This window comes from Pygoscelis adeliae, unplaced genomic scaffold, assembly GCF_000699105.1.
Source record: "Pygoscelis adeliae isolate BGI_AS28 unplaced genomic scaffold, ASM69910v1 Scaffold86, whole genome shotgun sequence".
Taxonomy (NCBI): domain Eukaryota; kingdom Metazoa; phylum Chordata; class Aves; order Sphenisciformes; family Spheniscidae; genus Pygoscelis; species Pygoscelis adeliae.
In genome coordinates, this window is record NW_008824930.1 from 2,476,783 (window position 1) to 2,503,472 (window position 26,690).

The following is a 26,690-nucleotide window of genomic DNA, read 5'->3' on the forward strand; positions in this document are numbered from 1 at the left end:
TCTGTGCTGAGCTTGTGCTCTCTGCCCAGCCTCGGTTTTGCCTAAAGGTGTTCTCCACGTAAAGGTATTCTTGCCTGAAAGATTACCTGACTGGTTCGTTATTACCGAGGATGAGTTCCTACAAAAAATTGCTGATGCGAGGAGCCGCAGGAAGAGCTGTCTAGCAGACAGGGAGAGCTAATGCAGGATAAGGCTCTGGAATACAGAAAACCTGATGGAGCTAAAGGACAAAGAGAGCTTTGTGGTAGAGCCTGAAGTAAACCGTAGAAAGGCATTAATAGGCTGCTTGTTTGGGCTTAAAATTACATATATTGATACAGGTCACTGTCTCAGATGGAAATTGAGAATTGTGATACATCTTCAGGTGTTTAAGTCTAATCTAATCTGAGAGTGGTACTAAACAACACTCCCTGAATGTTAAATTAAGAAATCCTGTTTTTGAGATGTAGAAGTCGTCTCCCTTTTGCTTATACTTCAGTAGGAGAAGTTACGAGTCTGAGCTTTCTGTCTTGGACCATAAGGAAGTTGCAGCTGTTGTTTCAGTATATGCATTGAGATGTTTTTCAATCAAATTATTACCTAATACCCACAGTCACTATGCAGCACGTTCGCGTGGAGCCTGCTCTCTCCACTACAATGTTGCTGTGGAGCAATTGCTTTTTACAACTATTGTCTACGCCAAAGACAGCTGCGTACCCATGATCCTTTCTTCTTAACCATGTAACCTGTGAAATATGCTTTATGTAGTGGTTCACATGGTCGTTCTCTCTCCCCCACCACCTTGATTTACTTGTCAGATTTGTCTTCTGAGAAGAGAAGGGGCCAAAGCAAAATCTAAAAATAATGGTGTTTGAGTAGGAACGGAAGAACTTTTTGCAATAGCAAGCTGCAAATGATGTGGTTCCCAGAGCATTTAAAATGTCTTCCTGCACATATTATTGGTGTTATAAGGTCAGTCTACATGCAGTTAAAAAGCGAAACAAAACCAACCCAAAACCAGTTTTGTGTAAAATTTTGCTGTGTTTTAGTCAGAAGCTTTCTTACATATGGAAAATGCTATTTCAAAACTATATTGGTAACTTCACTAACTTTTTCTAAATGTTAAAGATGTGAGAGTTTAACTACAATAAGAATAGCTGCATATTCTTCAGTATGCTTGATGTGCATGGGAACTGTTAGGGACTAGAGGAAAGGGATTGTTTCATTTATTATTTTTCTTACTCAACTAGAAACCAGAATCATTTTCAGATGTTCTACAATTTCATGAAGAATAAACTAACCTTAGTGGAAGTCTCACCGTAGGTGGCAAACTATAAAAATCACTTATCCTGAAGAAAGGGTTTTTTCTTCTGCTGCTTCCCCCCTGCCCCCCCTTAAGAATTCAGCGTCATTTGAAAGTTGTCTTGGGTCAGAAGAAAAACGCTAAGGAATCAGAATTAATGGTTTCAGTGCAGGAGGCTATGAGGAAGAAACTAATTCAGAGTTTAGGGTGGCTTTCCTTAGAAATGTGAAGAAAGCAAAAACTTTAGTCTCAGGTGGAGGGTGAGCACAGCTCTTTAATAGTGCAAACAGGATAACGTGTGTACCCAATTTGTGTTAAGTGCTAATGGTAAGCCTTCTTTGACTCTGGGACCCTATATGCTATCAGCTCCATAGAAAATTCCTATTTATCCTTTCATTACATGCATTTGTTTGTGCTATTATCATTGGCAACCCCCTCGCTGCTTTTTCTTCTTCTTTCCCACTACATGCTTGTATATTTTACAGTTCTGTTTGTTCAATCTCATTTTAGGGCTCTTTCTTCATGACAGTATGATGAAAGCATTTAATTTCTGTTTTTACAGAAATTTAATCCTTGCTTTGGCTTCATAGCTGTTTATCTATCTAGTGATTGTAGCTTTTTGTATGTCCTTTAAAATTAGATGATGAGATGTTCAGGGGAGGAAACCAAACATCTTTTCTAGTTTGTAAAGTGCTTAGCTTAAAAAAAAAAACCACCCATAAATGAATATTTATAGACAAATGCTTGTGTGGCATGCTAGGTGAAGAACGTATAGATAAAATAAAATCACACAGCTTCAGTTTACTGAACAGGAAGACAGCATGATGAACTAGAAATTTATCTTGCAGAATGTGAGCTTAGAGGTGAATAGATCTGAAATGCATTTTAAAGCAGGGCAAGATCTTAAATTAATTTATCAAAAGGTGAGGATTTTCTAGTGTTTGGTACAAGTTTTGTCAAGGAAAATGGAAGTTACAGGGCACGTGCTGCATGGTTTAGCTGACTAGAAAATGTCCATCTTTTTTGTATTTATGGCTTTAGCTAAAGCATTAAAAACTGACTGTGCACTGTAAAATCAAAAGAGGTGTTAAAGGTTGGTTTTGTGCATGCCGGTTACTATAAAGCTTTGTAGAGGTACGAGACTTTATCTTTTCTGAAGGCTGAGAGGGAAAATAGCTGGTTTGCTGTATTTTTTTAAGATCAACTTGAGCCTCAATTAGGGTAGTTACGGTAGAGTGTAATCTGCTGCATCTGGCTATTCCCACATGTGAATTTAAAGACTGGAACTGTGCTCAGTGAGTCAGAGGAGAGCATCCCTAGAAGAGAGGAGCTGCTCTGACAGCAGGGCAAGGGACTAAACCAGACCGAGAAGATAACAGGGACTTCCTCAATCCGATGGCATTGCTTGTAATGTTATCTGGGTGAACATCTCCAGGAGAAGCTGTAACACATCCCTGGGGTGCGGGCAAGTAGGTTATTTGTAAGCTGTGGGTATCGGAACAGCTGACTCCTCACCATGCCAAACAGGATTAAACAGATTGACACTCTGGGATCGCTTCACTCAGTAAATCCTACCTGCTGTGGCAACGGGCAGCCGAGTGGCTGTAAATACTGGATCCTGGATTTAGGTACAAATATGTGCAACAGAGATAATGGGCTGGGAGGAAGAAGGTTGGTTGGTTGGGGAATGTTTTCAAATCATAGGAGTTTAGTAGGATGCTTTCTTTTCTCCTTCTCTCTCTGCCTCTACTCTCCCCTCCCTCTGACCCCAGTCAAAAGATGCAGAGTATAACAGAAAGGACCTGTATGGGAAAGGGAGCAGTTATGGAATGACTCTGCTCTGTAAACTACTGGGATGCTGTGCAGTAAGCTCCTTCAGAAAAAGCATGTAAAATGCATGTGCTACTTTATTTTTTTGTTGTTGTTGAACTGTGGAAATGTGAAATGGTAACTCTGCTCTGTGAAATGTTATTAATGGTAGTAATTTGTTTTAAGAGCTTAGCAGAAATTTTCTTACAATGTTGCTGCTAAATCAAAAAGTCATAGAATGTTTAATATCTATCACTTCTGTTAAATTATTGTTGAGAAGTAATGTTTTTGGGAATAGAGCCTGAAAAGAAAGGGTGGCAGGGAAATAAATTGGTCTGTGTGAAATTTATTCGGACACATTATTGATTCTGAAATGTAATATGGAGGAAAGCTGTGCTGTTTCAGTCTCAACTGGAGAAGCACAGAGGTTAGGGTTGGGATGTTCACATTAAACTCAGTTGTTGTTGGGTCTTGTCCTCTTCCTCCCTTGTAATTTTAACAGGAAACAATATTTGTCCTTGGCATTTGGACTGTTCCTGCAGAACAAGTTCGATTCTCGTATGTAAGAGTCTGAAATGTCTGCAGGACAAAACAGTGCTAACCTTCAGTGTCTGGAGCTGATGCAGCTGTCGGGATGCTTCCTTTTCAGATGCAAGTTGTTTGCAGCTAGGTTCAAGTCTTACATACCTGTTGCTGTATGCTGTGTCCATGTACTTAAAATAAGCAGCAAAAGGCAAGTTATAATCCTATTTCATTTGTTATTATCCAGCCTGCTGTTACAGATGGACTGAGAGGAGAGGGAGGATGGTAGAAGGGTTGCAAACATGAAATCAAGGATGTAATGGAAAGTAATCTTACAGGGGACATCTGAAGATAGTGTCACATGTCAGTGGGACGGTAGTAACTCTCAGTATTTCCTCAAAAGATAATGGGGCATCAGAGTACCAGCCAGAGGGGGTTAACGTTAGCAGGCTATTATCTCTGATCCCAGCAATAGAGCTCTGTTCTCAGAAAGCTGCTTTATAGCTCCCAGTGCTGTGCAATCACTTCCTAAAACAACAATTATTCCAGTTTTTAGAAGTAAACAAGTACAGAGTATGCTGGAGGGAGGTGGAGGTGAAAGGAGTCAATTACAAACAATAACTGATAGGAAGAATGCTTAAAGCAAGTGCTCACCCAGAGCTGTGACTACCTAGTCAGCTGGAGGTCTGTTAATGGCACAGCAATAGTCTTTTCCCCTTTCTGTTGCTTTGCATTCTCTTGTCTTCGCTGGAGCTCATTTGCTTCATTTTTTAACTCTTGTTGCTGCAGTGGTTAGTCAGGCTCAGATCTATCTGTTTTTTACTTCCAAAGAATTTTTAGAAAACATGCTTTATATAGTGCCGGATGTAGTCAATCCCAATCAGCGAGATGCTTTCCGTTATTACCATAAATTAAGATCATAGACATGTACGAAGTCTTGTTTGGCAAGCACACATGATTTCACAAACATTCTTCATTGTTCTCTTTCTGTTTCTTAAAAACAGATGTCCATGTGTACAGACCATGTTGTAAGGAGGCTCAATAGCCTTTCATAATAGGGGAACAGAGTTTACTTGCATGCCCCAGTATAACTGTAGCTATGCCATCTGTTGAACTGGAAAGAGTAAAAATTGTATCTGTAGTATTTCTGGCCATTGCAAACTTAAAACTGGCAGTTTGGGATTTAGGTGAATATTCAGAATGTACTCTAGTGCATGATTTTACTCATAGAAGACTTTAACTGAGGCTTTGACTTTGCTTAAAGAATTTTTAAGGAATTAAAAAGTTTGGTTTATTCTTCGTTAAAATGCTAGAGGACATGTGCAATTAATAATTATGTACTCCTGCTTAATTAAATGATCTGAGTTTTTTCCCCACTTATTCACAAAGTCTGAAGGAAGAAAAACACATTCAGATTTAGGGAGAAAGAGAATAGGGCTTTGAGTAATGAATTGGCAAGAAACTACTGAAATTAATAAGTAAGTATTGTATTCTTGCCTTTATCTGACATCAGCTGGAGAAAGAGCGGTGATGGTAGAAGGACACCAATTCTCGTGGTAATTCCACCCATTCCTGTAACTTAAAAATGCTCTGCATTTGAGACAAGTGTGGATAAATATCAAAGTTGTTCATGGTTATCTGGCTGAAGAGAGTGTTGAGTAGTTTGTCTGGAACTGAATATTGGAAATAATAACATCTTTTTTCGGTTACCTTATGAGTTAGAAGAAACAATAGGGTGTATGTGTTTCAGTCCCTAAGTGGATCATGTGAGTCTATATTTCACTTGGGAAATTTGAGAGGCAAATGTCATGGATGAAATCCAGGGAATAAATCTACAAAACCAAAAATTATCCTGAAGTTATTAACCATCTGGGGGCTGGTTTTTGGAGGAGGAAAGGTCGTTGTAGTAGTAGAGAGAGTTCTCATTTGGCTTTGAAGAAACACATTTATTATATGTGCAATAGATTGCTTAAAAGAATGTATATGAATCAAACTAGCTTTCTTTTTCCTCTTTCATAACATTTTATGGTATATCAAGCCTCAGAAATAATTCATCCATAAACCAGGATGCTTTTACTATAGAGTAATTGTTAGCAAATGGTGTCCAAGAGAGGATAAGAGGTCTCTGAGGACCGAACTCAGAGGATGCAGTGGGAGAGTCCACTATTACTAATGGGTTGGTGTAATTCTTGGCATACATCCACCTCTACACTTTGAAAGTCTATTATTTTAGAATACAGATGGAAGCTGTTAAGTATGTGCTGTGTGTGCTTTTCCACTCCACGAAGAGCATGCAGCAAAAATCCTCCTGAAACTGAGCTCATGTATCAGCTATATAGTTACATATGCAAAGGTATTTCCTGACCTCTATGTTCTTCCTCACTGTTCTTGCAACATGGCTTTTTCGAATCCTTAGGCTGCACGACTTGCAAGAGAGTTAGCTGAAGGTGTCGTTTCTTGGTTAGTAAAAACTGAACTGCGTGTCAGGTACTGCCAGCTTATTTACCCTGTGCATGCACATGTGATCCAGCTGCTTCTGTTGCCTCAACACTAGCAATCATGCAAGCAGCCAGACCAGGGAGTTGATCCGGTAGAAAACGCTATACCCCTCCCTCCCAACCACCCCCCAAAAAAAAGTTTTCAGGCGTAGGAGCTTATGCAAGAGAGATAATGATGTCCTTTCATAACTGCCATCCCTGCTCGTGAACCTGAAGATTTGAGGCTCAGGTTTTTTGCTCTGAGCTGATAAGATCCACAGTTATCCATAGTTTCATCTGAACTACTCCTAATTTTTGTCTCCTGTAATTCGGATATATCTTTTTCAGTCACTTGAAAATGCCATATTTTCATTCATGTAGCTGTCAGGCGGGTTACCTGCTTTGTGAAATAAGCCAAGACTGAGCAGCAGTGCAGATCAGATGTGTGTATGGAGTTAGCCCCAGGCAGCCCTCTGCCTCCAATCCTTGGAAGTCTGCTCCCTCCACTGCAGTGCTTTCCACTCTGACCTTGTATAAGTACTGCATGAAAATGGAGTCATTTAAAATGGGTCTGTTACCTCCAGCTCCTTCTCAAACCAGCTACTCAGCTCCTAGTTTTAAAGACTTTTGAAAGATGTAAAAGGAAAACGTATGCTCTTCTGAAGGAAATGTAGTTAGGCTTATAATACAAACTTCATGTAATAAGGACTTGTAACTCCTTCTGTAATAAGAAAAAAGCACTTTTGTATAAGCCTTTTTGGATTTTGCTAAGATGACTGTATTCCTATATATCACTAGTGAAGCATGTTCAAAATGTTAAGTAGTGAAGAACTTCTAGATTTAACTTCAAAAAAGATGATGGGAAAATGAGTAGTCAATTCCGAGAAGGCTTCCTAGAGAGAGAGAGAGAGACCAGAAGGATTATTGATAAAACTTTGAAAAGAAGGGTGAAGTTTGATTACATACCAGGAAAAATCTGGCTGCCTTTTTACCTTCTTGTCACATCTCTCAGAGCATACCTGTAACTAAACATCTGATGCATACGGTTTTGTATCGTGGTCAAAAATCTGTATTGAACGGATGGGCTTAAACTGAGCAAAGCAGAACTGCCTCAGCTCATATTTCAATTTAATTTGCCTCCTGCTATGTTATAGCTCTATTTTAAACAAATTACTTCAGTGAGGCAGCAGCATAAGAATGAGCTATCACCTTACATAATGGAAGTTTCCTCTAGGTACTCACTGCGAGACTAGTAATGAACAATGTGTTCATAATCTGCCTTTGAACGTGGCTACAAGCAGCTGTAACAATCCATTGAATTTGCTCGTCAAGGCTTGCGCTGACTCTCTCCCTCCTTTAGTGGAGGTAATAAGAACAGAATTTAGGTGGTGTCAGTATATTCCATCCTGCTTTGAAAAGACGACGTCAGTAATGCAACAATCCTTTCCCTGTAAGGATTGGTTTTTTTGGTAGAGAATAGTAAAGTGTGTTTATTAAACCACTTTTTTGTTTGTTTGTTTCCGTGCATACCCTAACCTATTGGACACCTCCAGTCAATCTTCTTGAATGAGTGGTTAAAAAAAACAACCCAACATATCCAACTACATGGGGCAGTTTGCTCTAAGAAGAGAACTTCATAGAGATCCACTGCCTAGATGCATGGTATGAAGTGCTGGGGACTTGATGAAAAGAAGAAATGTTTTTTCAATAGGAATAGGAGCTAATTAAATTCCTTACCTTGTTTCCTCCACATAACTTATTTCTCCCCTAAGTTTAGGCTTACAGTTGAGTCTGTAACTTAAAAAAGGTGGTTTACTGTAACAGTATTGTTGTGTAGAAGTTATTACTGACACGGATTTCCTCCCCCCTCCCCCGCTTCATGTGTAATTAAAACAAGTAATAAGAATTCTTGTTTATTGCCTTTCAGAAGTGTGTTTGCTCTTTTTCTTTCCCTTTTTGTTTCCTTTTGATTCCTAATTCCAAACCGGTTTTGGACAGCTCTGCCATGATCCTGTCACATCGTTTTCCTGTGGCCGCTTAGGTAATATTAGATGGATGGGAGCTGAGGAAATGATTCAAGGAATCGAGATTTAGATGGCAGTTCGCGACATCACCTTCCTCCTGAGCCTCTATTGGGAATAATGGAAGGAACTAAAAATAACAGAAAAGTTGCATGGCAAAATGTAGCTTTTTTGTGTCTGATGTGGGCTTGATCATGCCAAAGAAAATTGAGCAGCACATATGCTATTCCTGAAGAGACTGTAATCAGGTTAACGAACATGGCAATGGTGGATTCGGTTTTTAGTATTCAGTGTATTTTAATTGCACATTGAGATAAAATGTCACATCTTCCATTAATTTATAGTTTGCTTGTTTTAAAATACATCTATACCAAGGAGTTATCTTTCCCCTTTTAACTCAGTCGTTATTGATAGATGAAGTTGTGGAGGAGTATCTTCCCCTTTCTAGTCCCTTAAAATACTTCATGCTGAAAAGGCATCTGTGCAGAAGTTTGCCATTATGACTTTCAATAGCTATCTGCTAGTCAACCTTGACTGTGAGTCTGTTTAAAAAAAAAGAATTACATTTCCAGTGTGACTGACCTTTATTAAAATCATGTGTGCTCTCGTTGCATTGCTCAGGTTACATTTTCATCTGAAGACAAAAAGTTTAAAACCAGTTCGGTTTCCAATCACTGTCATCTAAGACTGCTCTTGATAATGTAGTTATTGAGGTGGGACTGAACTCGGAGGAAGTTGTCTGTCATCACCTCCAGTCATCTCGTTATGCAGTGTGGAGGCTGATAACAGTGGCATGGCTGCGAGGGTCTGCGACTCTGCTCATTAATATTCCAGGTAGTGTGTGCACTTAAAAGCTCAACGTTTTACGATGCAAAGCAACGTTAGTACAATTAGTTTCTATCACTATCACTAATATCAATTAGTTGGATACGAAGGAAACATCTTTTTTATACAGGAATTTTGGAAGACCAATTTTTGTCACTGTTTTAGCCGTGCCATCTTCCCTCCCAATTCCTTTAATTACTTTCTCAATTTATTTTTTGAGGACTACAGCAGTATAACATTTGGAAAGAGAAAATGACCAAAGTTATTGTATAGCCCCAAAACTAAATGATATGAGTATGTTATTATTAAGCTTAGGGCCCGAGTTCCTAACTTGAGATTGATGTGTTTGTACAGCTGTTGCTAAAGCTGTGGCTCCAAACAATCGCTAGTTGTTCTAATGAACTCTTCTGCTTTGAATCAAGAGGACGGGGGAAAAGAAAAAAAGACTGTTAGAATTGCTGTTGGATTAGTATGTATTTAGGTTAACATGTAACTGCAGTAGGTGAAGAGAAGAGGAAACAAGTATTTATTTTAGTACTAGTAGTCTAATAACTTGGGGTTTTTAAACAAATAATATTTGATAAAGTCATTATTTCTTTTGTAACATTTGTTCTTATAACTCAATACTAGCACTGTGTGCTGTCTCTTTATATTTATGAACTTTACTAATAGCCTTGAAGATATGCGTAGCAATTATTATTAGTATCTACCCTTTGTGTTTCAAAGTATGTTTATTGACTCTTTTCATAAGAGAGACTCTTGTCTCTCAGTTTTACTAGAGAATTTTTGGAGGTTTTCTCATGTGTTGGAAATTTTTAAGGCGTTTGGAAAAGAGAGAGAATAAAATACATCTACTTTCATCTTCTCATAGAGGCCACTCCTTTGTTAATACATGGCAGAGGTTATACTTGCTCAAATTTTTTCAAACTTTTGGACAAAAGGAAAAAAAAAAATAATGTTGGCTCAGCATTTTAAGCTGATTTTATGTATGATTGGTTTTCGTCTTCATAATTGTGAAGCTTGTTTTTATCACTTACATAAGGGTGGTGGAAGCTGATTTCCTCCCTATCCGTGTGTATATTCTGAATTTTAAAGGTGTACCGGTAGAACTGTGTGTCCCCTATTTCCTTTTGAGATCAGACTTGCTCCAACTTGCTTGCAATAGCCTAGTTAATATGCAGCCTTTTTGTTGGAGTAGTGGAGGATGTTTTAAAATCTGCATGGGATAAATTCCTTCCATTGGGATGCTCTGCGTTGCTGAGCTTTTGCACAGGGAAGCATGAAAAGTGTTGTTTTAAATAACGTCTGCGATTGTGATTCTTCCTAATGCAATTTCTGCAGACTCCCTTCTCTCCCTCCCTTCCCCCACGTCTTTCTCTGCTTTCAGGAGAGCTGAGGACTTGCTGAATGCATCTTTTTTTTCCCTTTGGTTGGCTGTTCTGTTATCTATATTGGTATGGACGGTTTTGTTTCATATCTGTTCGTATCTTCCTCTTCTGGACTGATGCACACAGCGTATCAGATACACTGCTGCTTCAGAGCTGTATTTCTAGGACTGGCGTTTATTTTTATCCATTTCCTAGGGAAAAATTATTTTGCAGCAAAACTTAAAGTAGCAGATGATAAAACCCTACAGCTCAGCAACAGATAAGCGAAAATGGGTTGTGCAGTTGCCCCAATTAAAATCTGAAACTGCTTATCACAAATCTTGTGTCAATAGTGGTTCCCATTTGTAGCATGTGACATACAGCTCTCCACCAAGAGCAGAGCCGCATCTTTGCAGCTAACATCACGCAGCACGGCTCTTCAAAAGTAGGTTGCACACAGCATGCATGAGACAAATAGCTTGTCAACAGTCAGCAAAACTCTCTGTCTAGTGTCTTAAGTGCCAGCACTGCCTACGAGGCGCAGGCCCAAAGCTTCTGCCTTCACTCTTTTCCTTCTTTGGCTCAGACCTTGCTTCTCTCCACCAGCTAGCAGCCTGTTTTTGTCAAAGGCGGGGAGTGCTGTAACTTGGAGCAGTTGGAAGGAAGCTAATGCTGCCAGCTCCCACTGCTTCAGGAGCCATCTTGTGCCCTCAGCCGGCTTCTTGTGCCGAGATCTTAAATTAACGAGGAGCAGCAGTAGTGGGGAGCAGGCTAGAAGCAAGGGGTTATGTGCAGCTCTTCTACAACTCAACCTCACGTGGAGGCAATGGCCCTGGGCCTGGAACACGGTTGTTCCTGGCATTCACCGCTCCTATTGCATCCGTTCTTCTGGAGGGAGGAGTGGATGGGCCATGCTTTCATCTGATCTTCTACTTTGGTCGTCCTAAAGTAGTTGGATATTGCTGATACTAGGCATCTGGCAAAAATAGCATATAAATAAGACTTTTCAAGATATACGTGACTATAGTAAAGTTCCAAAACACCCACACTTTGAAAATGGGTGATGTAGTTGAGACTTTATGAAACATCTCAGTGAGAAATTGATCTTAAAAGCTACTGTATTTAAAGGGAAACAGGGAAATTACATTGGTGCTGTGGGAAAACTTGCTTTCTAATTTAGAAAAGCAGTATTTCTCTTTATTTTCTTTCTCTGTTTGCACTGAAGAACTTTCACAACTATTTAACGAAAGAAAGGTGTCACCTTAATATTCTTAATTACATGGCATGTGTCAAGCCCTGTGAGGGAGTTAACTGTATGTAACTTAAATCTGTCAGTGAAAATCTTGCCTTTTGTAGCTCTGCAGAGCAAATAATGTTATGTGCTCCTTCATAATGATGTAAAACGATGTCATATATCAGGAGGCACAGGTAAAGTGCAAGAGATAATTAACTGATGGCTGTGGTTGGCCCAGAGAAACTCACTGGAGATTGTGCATGAAAAGGAGAAAACTTTGCCTGAAAATTAGAACATGGGCTTCTGTTCATTAGCTCTTATGTAAAAGCATGCAAGCCCCTGTGCAATTAGTGGTTAGTAGAAATACACTCCCCCTTCCAGGGGGAGATAATCGTATTAAAATGATCAGGGCACTTGCTTTGATCTGTAGAGAGATAAGAGAGGGTGGCTTGGTGCACTGACATAGTGAGAACTTGACTGAGAAACAGTGCTAAATGATACAAATCTGTCCTTGGCATGTCCTGCCAGGCACGTGGATGTAGCTGTCTTTAAATCTGAGCAAACTGGCAGTTAAAAGAGTGGCGTTGAGATCAAGACGCGGCCTGTTAAAATATAAGCTGCGTAGAGGGAAGCTGAGATTTAATCTATTAAAAGCTTGTGGTTTTCACAAACTGTGAAACTAAACTTCAGCAGCGTGAGTAACTTTTAATACTTCCTACTTGTGACACAAAATATGTTCCTCTCCAGAAATAGTAGAGAATATCAGCTTATTGCAAAGAATGAAATGCCCCACAAAGTCCACTCTCCCCTTCTGTAGTGCTGCCTTGCACTTGTAGTAATATACAAGATCTAGGTTCGGGGTTTTGTATCCCTGTGGTCTGAATTCCAGGGAGCACAAACAGAACTACTTCTGTTAACCTGGGAAAGTTTTCTCTGGCACAATATCATGCCTTCTTCCTGCTTAAAAAAAAAAAGGGGGGGGAAACAAGTGTGGATGCAAAACTGTCCAGCAGTTGTAAGAGGAGGATTTTTTTCCATCTAAGTTTTGTTGGTATTTAGCTCCTAGATAGCAGTTGATGTGTTTACAGCTCTCTCTGTGTGCAAGCTATAATGCATGTCAAATTATTTAGAAGTTTAAATGTAAAACCTTCATTATACATTTACAGGGTAGGAAGACAGGAGAGGATATTTAAAAAAAAAAAGATAAAATAGTAATAACATAAGTGTATTAAACCCTTCAGGCATATGCCACTAATTTTCTAACTCAAATGAACAGTATATTCTTTTTGCCCGTAATCAGAGATTTTCTTCATTCCTTTCTCTAGTACTGTTGCAAATATGTCTGTTGGATGACTTCTCTCAATTTCAGAAAGACCTTTGGAAGTTACTAAGATGACAGTGTCTGTCTTGGGGAGAGGGTTTTTTTTTAATTGCAGATATGCTTGCAGGGCAGCTTATTATCTTGTTAAGAGAAGCTGAAGAGCAGCCTCAAGCTTAGAATTCCAGTCTATCTGATATTAACACAATCAGCTTTTGATGACTTGGAAGACAATTATTGAATACGTTTAAATCCAAGTGCTCTGGACTAGTGTCTGTATCAGTCAAAATTAATACAGATAACTCACTAATGAGGAAGTTCAACAAGGAGTTGAACTCTTCGTGTGTTCACACACTGAAAATATTACAAATTATATTTCAGCATAGTGCATAACTTGAAATAAAAGGCAGGAAAGATTTGCTGACCAGAGATGAAGAGCGAGTGTGTTTGGAGTGGAACAAACACAAATGTGATTGAAGGATTTTCTTTTATGTATTGAGTACTAGCTTTCTGCATTTTGTGAATTATTTTTAAGAAACTAGCTCATGAAAATTATTGCACTATCTCTATATCATAAGTGAAACTCATGCTTCCCAAAGGGCATTTGCAAGCCTGATAAAGCTCAACCTGCATTGTCTTTAAATGGTAACTGCTTTTATGATGGCTTGTAAAAGTTGAAACACATCTAATGCCTTTTGATGTATATTCCAGTATTGGTTTACAGAAAACACGCAGTGAGGGTAGTCTAAAGATGATACCCAGCAGGAGAGAAATAAAATTCCTGACGTGTACAAAAGTATCTGAATGGTCTTGTACATAGCAGATTGATAGCCTCTTACTTCAAAAGCAGTTCCCAGGCAGAAACTGTGCATGTGTGTGTCTACGAATGAAAAAAGAGTGCGAGGTTTATTTTAAGCTTTCCCCATCTCATCTAGTAACAAATGATGACTGTGTACGCAGGCGGGGTTTTACGGGCTTTTGTCATTAGATGCTTGTAACTATTTTTGCTCCCTCTGATGGTACGTTGACTTGGCTCAGATGGGGGCATGTGTGTTTGTAGGTAGATACAGGCTTGGGAGATGACTGAACTCCAGCTGTTTTCAATTTACCTATTAAACCTGCAAGTGCATCAGTGTAGCTCATGCTCTCTGTGGTTTGAACCAACAAGCAGCTCTCGTCCCCAAATATTTGTAATGTACCTGCATCAAATCTTACTGATCAGCTGGTTAATTGCTCTGTGGGATGGGTTTTGTGGGCTCTCTGGTCCTTAAAGTCCGTGGTGGATGGCAGGTCTGCAGTGGCAGTTTGACATGCCAGCTGGGGTTACTAGGTTTGCTTTGCTCCACTTTTCACTCCTTGCCCCATCCCTGTTTCATAGTCCAGAGACGGTGAAACACTTTTATTTTTGGTTTTGCAGCTTTTTGGAATTAGAGAATGCAGAGCAGGCATCAAACAGGCTCGGTTTGATTTCCTAGGTTAGGAAGTCAGGTTTTTGTAGCCCCTTGCTCTCCTTGTAAATACTAGAACTCTAAAAACAGCAATATGGAAATACTTAATATGGAGCAGTCTTTCAAGTCATCAACTAGCTTAACATGGCTGATTTATTTTTTAGGGGAAAAAAACCAGTTTATTAATCACAGATGTGCATGTTTCTAGTGTTAAGAAAGCTGGGACTAGAATGAGAATTCCCATTTCCCTTCCAGTTTTAAAAATTTGTCTGTTCGTTGGAGGTAACTTTATCTTCTAGACTGAGGGGGTCAGAACCCATGCTGCCTGCCCTTTTTCTTTAGCTTCAAAAATATATTTATGGACTCTCAGTGAACTCGCTGACCTCACACCAGAGCAACATATGTGGTTTTTACTTCGAGAGAAATGGCAGTTAAATGCCTTCTTTTCTTGTTGTCACTATGAGCTATAAAACAAAGCCCATCCATTAGGTTTTTTTAAATACTTTACTGAATTACAGAGCTGTCTCTATTTGAGCAAATAGCGATTTTATTAAATTTGATGGTTTCTTGTTGGATTGGTGTTGCTGTGTGTGATCGTTATATGTGTGTTGGGTTTTTTTCTCTCCAAGATGGCCATCTGTTGCATTTATCTTTTTCTAAAAGGGAATCTGACACTCACTAGAAAGTTTACTGTACTTGAAACACAGTTGGGGTTAGCATACCCCAAATTTATTCCATCTGTTTTGGTTTTAAAAGTCCATGTTGTTCTTGGTTTAATTTTGAATGCTCCTTTTTCCTCTTAGCATGTTTTAGTGATAAAATATTCTTGAGCAACCCTAGAAAAACAATTTGCTATGTAGTCATAAAGGAAACAAAGCCAATTTAGTGTAAACATTCCCAAGCATGGTAATCAATCAAACCAAGTCTATATCCCTAATTATATAGATAGAAATAGTATATAGTGATGGGGCAGGGAGAAATAAGACACACCCGTGTGGCTGTTCTCATAGTAAAGGTGAAAGGTCTTTCTGTGCTCTTGAAAATGCCTGTATTGGATATTGATATTCCCTAATGTTTAGATCTGGCAATGCCTCTACTTAAATATTTGAACTTGAGCACCTAGGTTTTTTCATGACTGTGCTCTAGTATTGTAACTGGTCTCCTGAGGAAGCGGATGGGAGTAAGAATTGGAGAATCTGGACTTCTGTCAGCTGTGATGGGATGGGAAAATGGATGGTAAAGGGTCTCACTGGGAAAACACTGGTGTGGAATATTTGTAGTGAGTATTAACATTGACCTGTGAGGCTGTAGGGATGTTTTCTGCCAATTTAAGGAGGGGTGAAAAGTTGGGTCTGACCTCTGAAGAGGCTAGTGGGTTGGTATTCTGTTCAGGTTAACACCGGTGATGTTAAATCTCTCTTTTTTTTTTTTAACGCCTTTTTTAATAGAATTTTGTATTTAAGCTGAAGCGTTTATGGCAATGCAGTATTTTTATTCATTTTAAGCTTCTCCTTCTCCCCCAGTGCTTTCATGCTTTAAAGAGCAAAGTGGAACAGGGCTATCATTTTGGTGTACTACTTACACTTTGTCCACTTTTATGATTCCCTGAAGCCCTAATAATACTTCAATAAGTACTTCATATTAAATCATGCAGAAGAGAAGATGAGAAGCAGTTACATGCTGCACGCCAAATGAAAACTAATACTGTGTGGGAGGATATGGCTAAAGTATGTGCTGCAAAACATGTCTGGCTAACATTGTTTTGTCTCAGATCCTCTAAACTTGAGTGGAGTGTACTTATTTCTTCCTGCTCTCTTCCCTCCTTCTGCCCACAAACTCTTGGCCGACTGGGGTTAAGAGTAGGAGTGGTACAGCAAAAGTGCAGTCAGACAAAAATAGTCGTCTCCCACAGCTTCAGGGGCTCTGCATTGTACTATTTGCTTTTACAAGAAATTTGGTAGTTGATAAGTGTTGATTGTCAAAAGGATGGGTGAGAATTTGAGGAGGTGGAGCACAGGTTTTAAAAAAGAAAAATGGGTTTATTAATTGCAGGTATGTTACATGCTTAGGGATAGGCATGTTTACGTAAAAGTCAATCTTACACAATCAGTTACTGCACCACCACACCACCTTTTTCTTAGAAAGGAGTAATTGTGAAGGAAAGGAATGCAACAGATACCATGTACTGTTTTGTATTTTTGTGAACTTCTGTGAAGGCTTAGTTGCCTTTTTTTTTTTTTATAAACAAGTGAATGTGCTCTGTTTTAGTTGTATGGAAAGAACTTGTATGAACCATTATTGGGATGAAAAATATATACAAATGAAAGAAAAACTTGGCTGAGTGATTATAACATCTTCAAGCTTGGGAGTCTTGAAAACAAAGCGTTTAGTTTGGGCTTTAAGAAACTTATTTACAGGAACACCAGCACTGTTTTCTCCTCTTCTGTGTTCCACTAGCAGAGTGGCAGAAGGTTATTTATTGATATACCCATCAGCTGATGATTGCTATAATTTCTGAAACAAAGTATCTGATAAAAATTAAAAGATGCATGATACAATGAAAGTAAAGTTGAGTTTGGTGAAAGAGAAGTCAAACTAACTTCTTACGGAGGTTTAATAGGAGGTTGTTTGGATTCCTGTGGAGAGCTTGCAGATGGTTAGAAGTTTTGCTTGGAATTTTTTTTAATAAGCAGACCTCTTTTTTTTTTTTTTTTTTAAATAAAGTAAAAAACCTGTCGTGATGTGGATGCTGATGGCTAGTAGGCTTGCTTTTCCTACGTATGTGCTGAGGACCCTTAAGCAGTAATCCAGGGGCCTTGAGGGATACTCAGATTGCAAGTTGAAAACCACTGTTATAGATAATTAATTTCTTCCTTATGTTTCCTGCTTCAACAAGAAAATAATGTGGTAATTCTGTAGCGCTGCTATCCCAAGATTTAGAGACAAAGCTGACTAGTGTATCTGCATCTGCTTTTTGGTAGTACTCGTTACTTAAAGCCTTGAAACCAGGTTAATGGCATGAAAGGAAGTCTCCTTACCCATGTGCGGCACAGCTGCAGCTGTGGCTAGAAGACAATTCTGTAGATGAATCCTGATTCTGAGTCACTTGCTTTAAAATGTTAGCATCTAGCTTGTTGGACTGAAGGTAGGCTTTATAAAGTTTGTTTATCTTCTGCTTTATGGAAACATGACGAAAGTGGTGGTTAATAGCAATTATTATGTATGTGTTCATACAGTATAAGCTACAGGAGTTCTTAGCATCAGAGCTGATGTATCTTAATGGTCACATGCCATTTGGGTTTTATTAGAATAGAGAAAAATCTTGACAAACAGCCTGATAGATCACAATTTTGGATTCCAAGGAAGGGATGCCCTTTTTGGAACAGCTTGAACAGTGAAGGAAAAATAACAAGTCCTAACTTAATATAGTTGCATTTTATGTCTCTTTTTCCATCTCGGTTCAAAGCCATAATTTGCACTTAATATTCTATGGAAACAGAGCAGGCTCACATACTTGTGTGTAGATCCAAGGCATTTGGGTGTTCACAATGAAGTGTATTGCCACATCAGTGTGACCATATTATTCTACAAAATTCAAACTACCTCAGGTCAGACCAGCAATACGCCTCTTATGGAAAAGCTGCCAGAAGAGGTGACCTGAACATCTGTGTCAAGCTTCAAGAAGGAACACAAGCATTGCATTTAATTCCCATCAGTAGAAACATTCAACAAAACATTTTTTATGTCATCCTTATATAAACTATCTATCTCCAAAAGTGCACACGCAGGGGAAAAAACCCGTATTTGACAACCTAGGAGAGTCATGTTAATACCCTACTGGTAGATAATATTCATAGGAGTGGTGTTACAAGAATGTGTCCTGAAAAAAAGTATGTTTTTAGGAGAAGAGAATTGCTGGGGGAAAAAGCATTGTGCTGCATGGGGAAAAAAGAAATGTAGTCTCACAATAGCTAACCAGTGGGTGTTTATCATAAGCATACGGTCCAGTTCAAGTGACAGGAGCCTCCGTGGGAAAGTGGTATTGACCTCCTACACATATAACTACGGCTTGAGAAAAGTGTATCCTTTGTTTGACTACAGAACTTCAGGCATTGTCATGCTGAGAAATACTGCTGATTCTGAGATTTGAGCAAATGGGCTTTTAAACATAGATGTTCTGTGCCTTTTTAAAAAACAAACAAAACAACAGCCAAAACTCCAAGAAGATTTAAGCAAAAGACAGACACATAGCTGTTTTCTGGATTCTTCTTCCCCCTTTCCCAAGGGTAGGGGAAATAAATAAATAATGAAAGTAACTGCAGCATTTGTAATAAAATTTGGTGTTTGAAAAATAAATTACTTACTGAGGCAATTATTTTTACTCTTCATGTCCATGCTCAATGCATTATACATTAAAAGATAAAACAAGCATATGCTTCCATAAAGTTAGATGACATATGGAAAGTATAATCCACTATCAAATAAGTATCAGCAGCAGTAGGAATGAATTATAATTGAGTCAGGAGCAACTTAATAAAGCTTGACTGTTGTAAGCATATAAATGGTCCTTACATGTGGGTGGCCACATGCAGCATGAACACAGATAGTTGTGGTATTGTCAAAGGCCAGGTTATTTCAAAATAATCTGGTCAATTCATCCATAAATCCAATCTGATATCCATTATTACATATGTCATTTGCCTTGTTTCTCACTTACCAGTGTTTCAGCTTTAAAATGCTCCCCTCATTCTTTTTTCAGACTCCCTTTCGGTCTCCAGCAATGATGCCAGTCCTCCTGCTTCAGTAACATCGCTTCAGCCCCACATGATCGGTGCACAGAGCTCCCCAGGCCCCAAGCGCCCTGGCAACACTTTGAGAAAATGGCTTACCAGTCCCGTGAGGCGTCTTAGCAGTGGAAAAGCAGACGGGCATGTCAAAAAACTAGCCCACAAGCATAAGAAGAGTAGAGAGGTTCGCAAAAGTGCCGATGCGGGCTCTCAGAAGGATTCTGATGATAGTGCAGCGACCCCACAAGATGAAACTGTTGAAGAGGTAAGCATTCAGGGCAGCTTCCTGAGACTTGTTTTTATGTTTTCAAAGAAGTAAATATTGTCAGGTGAAGGCTGTCTCCTCAGCTGACTGTCCAGCAGTTGAACAAAGTGGTGTGTGCCATGTGCTCATTCTTGACAACTGCTATATACTCTGCATAAGTAGTATGCCAGGCACACTTTGTGCCCTTCTGCATTGAGAGCATTAGTAAAGCTCTGTGGAGAAGGATCTCTAGTTGAAAAAGAGAAATGGGAGAGTAAAAAGTTGTTCTTTGGCTTTGATCTCTTATCCCACTCAGGAAAGCAGCTTTGTGAGTAAAGGTGCTTCATGTTCTGGGAATAATCAGGTCATTTTGTATTCCCTTTCCTTTTCTTGTTGGTGGATCAGGGAAAATATAGGGAGAGCTGCTTAACTGCTTAAAGCTGTATTTACACCTTGAGCAAGAGTTAGAGCACAGAAAAATTACTGGCCCTTCAAATCAAAAGGTAGTTACCATAGGTCAGATGATAAACCTGGCAGTTTTCATTGGAGGGCAGGAAATTGTGAACTATTCCAGATTTTGCCACCAGGGACATCTACTGAACGTTTCCCTTCCTCCCACAAACATCTCCCCATCATTCTAAGCCTGGAACTCATGTACAAGCAAAGCCTGCCTCCAATTAGGTGCAGACAGAGCCAAATTCTCTTCTGGTACAGACCTGTGGTTCAGGCTGAAATGAATGGCATCTTACTGCTTCCAAGGGCACAGCCACTTGCATACTGTACAGTTATTCCCTTTTACCAGGCTTGAATCTGACTAGCAGTTTTGGTAGTTGTCGTACAGAAAAGTGGTCTCAGATGCCCAGTTAATTATTTAGTACATTTTTTTTTCCTTGGTCCCGACATATTTTGCTGCAAGCTTGGAACATCAGTGAAGTTATACAGTAAATGTAGGGCAAGAAAACACTAGAGACTTGGCAGCATGGTGAATTGGGAGATGTGGTTTGGGAAGGAATATTGGCCTCCTTCCTTGAATGTCAGGCTGCAGAAGGAGACCCTCTGTGATGCAGTTGTAGTATTGTTTTGGAAGTGTCTTATTCTGCTGTTCTGTGAGTGAGGGAAAACCTGAGGCCAGTGCCTTAAAGTCAGGAAAAAATAACAATCACCTATGCTGTATTCCTTCAAAGATAGTTAAACTACCCTGCGAGATCGGTTACGTTGAACTTTGGCTAATTTAAATCATAGTTCCTCGTATAATTGGAAGGACTGTCTTTCAACATAACTGTAAAAATTATACAAGCAGTCTGCTCTCACTACTTTGGGGGTGGGCAGAAAAGGTAATTGACAAAATACTTCATGTTGTAATAGGGGTTTTTTATATCCTTTAGAAGTCTTTCTATGAGGGTTGGTACTTCAGATGCAAAGTTCTTGAGTTTCTAAGTTACAGGAATGTGGCTCTTCACAGAACTGAACTTGGAAAGCAGCCATGGCTTTGGTAACACTTTCGGGTAGTAAATGTCAAGCTGAATGTCTTCTTCTCGGTATCTCAATCCATCTGCTTTTACCAAACACTGAAAACGTTAGCTTTGGCATCTGCTTTTTTCCCCTCTGTTGAGGAGCAGTGCTGTGTTTGTAGGATCACCTTGACTTGTTGGGAGAGAGGTGAATCTACAGAACAGACTTGTTTAAGACAAGTTTGTGTTGAACAAGCTTCATGCTGCTGAGAAGGTAACAGAGCTTGAATGTCTTGATTTCATTTACAGAGAGGTCGGAATGAGGGGCTGAGCAGTGGCACTCTCTCCAAGTCATCCTCTTCAGGCATGCAGAGCTGTGGAGAGGAGGAAGGCGAAGAGGGAGCAGATGCTGTACCACTTCCTCCTCCAATGGCGATTCAGCAACACAGTCTTCTCCAGCCCGACTCGCAGGATGACAAGGTAGGAGGAGGAAGTGGGGAAGGCTTCACATGTTGAGAGAACCTCTGTTTGCTCAAATCTTTCTTCTGTTTCCAAAATCTTTGTAATATATATAACATAGCTTTATGGTAGACAGAAGTAATTACTGTGCCACTTTAGACAATGTTAAAAGGGTTTCCTGTGGAAAAATAAATGCATCTCTATTTTAAAAGCACAAGTGCAGAAATTTTTCTACTAGCACTTTAAATGTGGAAATGGGCCACTTTGTCTGTTTGCAGGCCTATTTACATCTGTTTAACAGATGCCATATTTAGTGATTAGAATTTAATTGTTTTATAATCATACCTTTGGGTACTGAGGTTAAATACTGTGTGCAAGTAAAGTTTATCTGGAGAAATTAACAGTTGTACATAATGTTTTTAGATCACAGGCTGTTCACCAAGCCCTGCTATTTTGGATAGTCTCAGTTCAGGGGGAAAAAAAATTCTAGGTACCTGTCTTAGCAGAAAGAGTTGTTCACATCAACTCTGAGCTGTTTTTGTATAGCAGCATAGCACTTTTTTTTTCTTTTCTTTTCTTTCTTGGTGCCTCTACAAGTGTACTAAGAAGTTAATATCCAAATATGGGTAATAATCCAGCTTGTTTGTACAAACAAAGGCACATTGAAATTGAGGGTAAAAATTTTGCATTAGTAATGAAATTCTGGATGTAGTCAGTAACTGCATGAAGGAGATCTTACTCGCATTTATCTGTTTTTCTTAAACATTGTGATGTTCATACGTTGGGAGGATTTATTGCACTTTTCAACCTGGATCAAATGTTTAGGGGACAACTATCAAGCCTGGAAATAGAAGGTTTTATAATAGAAACGGTGTGGACTTGTGCAGCAAATATTCACATTCACTGTTCGCTCCCCATTTTGCTGCTTAAAATTTTTAGCCATTGTAATCTACAGCATGAACACGTTAGTGAATTTTGTGGGTGGTTACTCACTGTTCTGAGTGATGCAAATGTTGTTATTGATAACTTTGGCTGATCTTGTTGACTTCTTTTTTTTCTTCCTTTTATCCCACTGCCTTTCAGTGGGGATCTCAATCATCCCTGAAGTTATCATTTGTAGGATCAAAATGGCTGGCTCCCGTGCTCTATGTGTATTTAATTCTTAATGTTTTCCAAATCGAAAAAGTGTAATATATGCGTTGGAGGAGTTAATATATTGGGAAATATTCTTGAAACAAAACAGGTAAAAATAGGCATTTTAAAATTTTGCCAGCCTTTAGACCTGAGAGAATATTTTATTGCTAGAAAATAATAATCTCAGTTTGAGGTTTAGAAATAGAATAAAAATAATGTTGGTGAAAATATGTTAAAGTTCCTGCTGATAAGCATTTGCATGTCCCTTCAGTGATATAAAAAGAATTGTATGTAGCCTTATAAAAAGTTCTCCAGAGAAAAATGGCTTTTGCTTATGTAGTTCTTTTTGCACAGTAAGAACAGTTACATGAAGGGATATGCTTGTAAGTTAGAGTCCATTCATTTTTGTATTTCTGATGCAAAGTAAGACCCTTATCACAGTAGAGTAAGAGGCTTTGAGTAGCTTTCAATCCCCAGTAAAATTTTACTTTTCACTTCATGAGGTTAACATGGACCCACTGTAGTAAAAACATGTTGGGACAGTTTTTTGAGTAGCTTAAGCTGCATTCTAGAAAAGACTTCTGAGAAGTTAAAATTTGGTACAGTTAATATTATACCATAATTTTTCAAAACATGTAAATCATGATTCATTTAAGGTGCGTTGTTTTTGTGCAATATCCGTCCTACAGCATGGTGGGAGGCAAAAAAGTCCCCTCATGGCAGCCTGGGAGGTTGTGTATGCCTCCCTGAAGTCCACACACCAAGGTGTACCACCGATTTCCAGTACCTAGAGCAAATGCTTTACTGGAATGCAGAAGTGAGAAGCCAGAGCAAAGTTTTACCCAGCAGAAGTCAGTTGGCCCTATTGATGGAGTTAGTGATTAATAAAAGGCTTGCAAACAAATTCCTGGTTGTCTGCCTTCTGGGTGGAGTCCTCCTTCGCATCCCTGCCATGCTCAGTGGTTTCTTCGGTTGCTCAGCTCCTCTGGATCCTGAGGAATGCCTCCTCCTTTCCGTGACCTCAGAGGCTTGGCTGCTAGCATTTCTTCCTCTCTAGGGCTCCTGGTCTACACTCAGTGCTGGAAACTCCCTGCTCACTGGGTTTCTCCCTCCCTGCCCAGCCTGCTGTGGGGCCCAGCAACATCTCACACCTGCGCGTGCTCAGCTGCTCCACCTTTCCTTATTTTCTGGGCAAGGGGTGCACTCTGCTCCCAGAGTACATTATCAGGAAGAAGGTCAGCAGGCAGACTTCACCTGTGCAGCCTGGCAGCTCCTTCTTTTTCAGATAATGTATGATATAACCATATGAACTGGAAACAAACCAGTTCTGAAGTTTTACCAACAGTCACACCCCATATACTCCCAAAGAGCAATAACAGAGAGGAGGGGCCTTGACCCAAGTCAGATTCCAACACTGCCAGTGTTTTGTAAGGCTAAGCTCAGCTCCACATCCAAAGTGAAAACCCGCATACAAGCACAGCTTTGGAAAACCTGGTCAACAGTCAGATGTCAGGAGCACGCAATTGCCTAAAAGACACACTAGCTGTGGGATTGCTGAGGTTTTGGTGTGCATGCAAACATCATGTGCTAGGCCATGCTGATTTGTCTAATATCACTAAACAACACAACCATTTTCTCCCCTAAGAGCTCATCTGCACAGTATGCATTCTTCTGTTCAGTAGAATCATTGCACACTTCATGGTTTTGCATTTGATGGCAGTTTACAAGTTGTTTGCATTTAATTTTTGGATAAGCGATATTAAAGTTTCAAGATCAGTTATGTTAATATGAAACTAATTCTTTTTGCTTTTTGTTTTCTCTTTTTGTAAACTCTGATGCAGCATTATGTTGACTTGTGTTCTGTCTCTGCTTTGGCTCAGTTCCCGTATCTTTCCATTTAAAGTTGTCTGTATTTCCTTTGCTTACCCGACCCCTGTTTTCCTTTCCAAATAAGACAAATACAAGGCAGACTACCTAAAATCTGTATATTCTTTTTTTGTACTGACTTATGGGGAGCCTTGTTACACCTGTGCTTGACTTGAGCAGAACCTCTTGTGTTAAGTCATTATACGTGCCATTTCTTTGTCCAGTTTGTTGGAAACATTTGCAGGACAGCTTACTCTGTGCTACATGATGTTCACTGTGCTGTTCGTAATATGAAGTAAGGTTCATATTACACCCTGTTTTCACTTTCCAGTTATTTAATGATAAATGTAATATGCAAACACCTCTGTTTGCAAATTACCAAGGCTGAATTTAATGGCCCTCTCCCAGAATCCTTTACTGTGAACACCTTTTACCTTCAGTTGTATCTATAAACTGGCATTTTATAGCTTATGAGGCCAGAGATCTTCTGTGCTCTACACATACCATTGGGGAAAATGGATGGCACAAGGAATGGTGAGCTCAATTTCCCCTCTGAATCTGGGCAATATACCCCAGCTCCTTTAGAAAAGTAAATGCCCCTGAGTTACTGGTGTATTTTTTCTTAGCTTAATGATGCTTCCTCCTTTATTTCAAGTCGTCTTGGTTCCTGTTACTTTTCTGCAGTTGTTGCTTTGTTTAACCACCAATAAAATACGTTAACAAACTGTTTGTTGTCCATTGGGTCAGCTCAGGCAATTTTTATAGCTATTTGTCAGGCGTTACCATAATCAGCAAGAAGAAGGATATTTCCTTGACTTCTGTTGCATGTAGGAACAGGAATTTTTATCCCAGCATTTAACTTCTGTGGGGGTTACTTAAAATTTCCATTTCCAGTTGCCCAAGTTGGAAGGGATGATCTTAGTGTTATATGACACTGACGGTTACTGTCAGGTACCTTTGTCTAACAAAGAAGTGAAGGAGGTCTCTTGATCCTTGAGCAAGTACCCGGCTAACTCTGGGATTCTCCTTCCTTTGTGTCACTGCACAGACATCTTCTCGATTACTGGTGCGGCCAACCAGCTCCGAGACACCCAGTGCTGCAGAACTAGTCAGTGCAATTGAAGAGCTCGTCAAAAGTAAAATGGTGAGGCTGACTGGCAGATGCATGTGTTTAAAGAAGTTGTGTCTTCAAATCCCGACTTGCTATTCAAAGAAAAGCTACATGCCCATCGTACATCTTTGACTTGTAAAATCTGATGCCTGTTTAAAAAGTCATTTTCTGGGTTGGTGTATGGGTTGCTTTGTACACCCTCTTTTGTGAAAGCATTTACTGAATAGGTAAATGGCTGTGTAGAAAAGCAAAAAAACAATAAATATGAGGGAGAGGAGAAGACACAAAACGTATTTCCTATTAGTAAAGAGAAAATGTCCTATTAGTAAAACGAATGGTAAGACCCAGGGTTACCCTGATTTGCCTGATAGACCTTTATGAGAAGAATCCCTGAGACTGAATTTACAGCAAATCTTGCAGAGGTCAACAGTAAAGCAGATAACCCTCACGCAGAGACATTTATGCTATCTAGCTGGTTTTTAGTTATGCTATCTAGCTGGTTTTTAGGCAACGTGATAATGAAGACATAAGTAAAAGAGTAAAAGGATCGTTTTGTATCTTAGTGGCTCCTTCCTTGCTTTGCAGTGTTTGCTAACAAATTAAGTACGAGGAATTGTGTCAGCTTTTTTAAGTTTCTGTGTTTTAAAATTTCTATGTTTCTGAAGATGCTCATTGACAAAGAATAGGGAGTATGGATAATACCAGGAAGGCCCTCCTTCATATTCAAAACCCGACTTGACCCGGTCCTGGAAAACCTGCTCTAGATGACCCTGTTTGAGAAGGAGGATTGGACTATATGGTCTCAGGAGGTCCCTCAGCGATTCTGTGATTCGCTTAAAACCTTTAAGTCTGGCTTTTGCAACATAGACCCTGTTGGGCTTAGTAGAAGTGCTGCTGTGAAAACTCTACAGAGAATTGCAGCATGGCAGCCCCATGTTACCAGAGGTTGAAATTTCCCAGGCTTGTTCTAAATTTAAGCAGCTTTAAATTTCAGAATGAGAAATTTGAATTTCCATTTTCTATTTCCTCATTCAGAAAGACTTACACTTCACTTACATTACTGCATGAAATAATTTCTGCGCTCTCTTAGAGTATTAACTTTGCTTTTTACTTCTTGTTGCACCAGAAGGGTGAATAAGAAGTAATCTGTGGGAAAATTCAAAGCAGCCTTTTGTAAATGGAAAGTTTGACAGTCCATGTGTCTTTCAGGCAGCCTAGCAGTGGATATAGCTTAAATGATCCATGCATATAGTCCCTGGTGGAGATGTTCTCATTTCACTATTTTAGCCAGGGGTCAGCTTCTTCTGGTTTTTGGGCCAGTCATACCATTACTGG

General features: G+C 39.4%; 1 protein-coding gene across 1 annotated transcript in view; it reads left to right on the forward strand.

The window, feature by feature from the left end:
• Positions 1-26,690, forward strand: part of TRIO (trio Rho guanine nucleotide exchange factor) — a 183,943-nt gene that overhangs the window by 128,210 nt on the left and 29,043 nt on the right. The window contains exons 35-37 of the mRNA XM_009325001.1: positions 19,063-19,355; positions 21,095-21,265; positions 25,293-25,388. Of these exons, the coding sequence (XP_009323276.1) occupies positions 19,063-19,355; positions 21,095-21,265; positions 25,293-25,388 (560 nt within the window). The remainder of the gene's footprint in view (positions 1-19,062; positions 19,356-21,094; positions 21,266-25,292; positions 25,389-26,690) is intronic.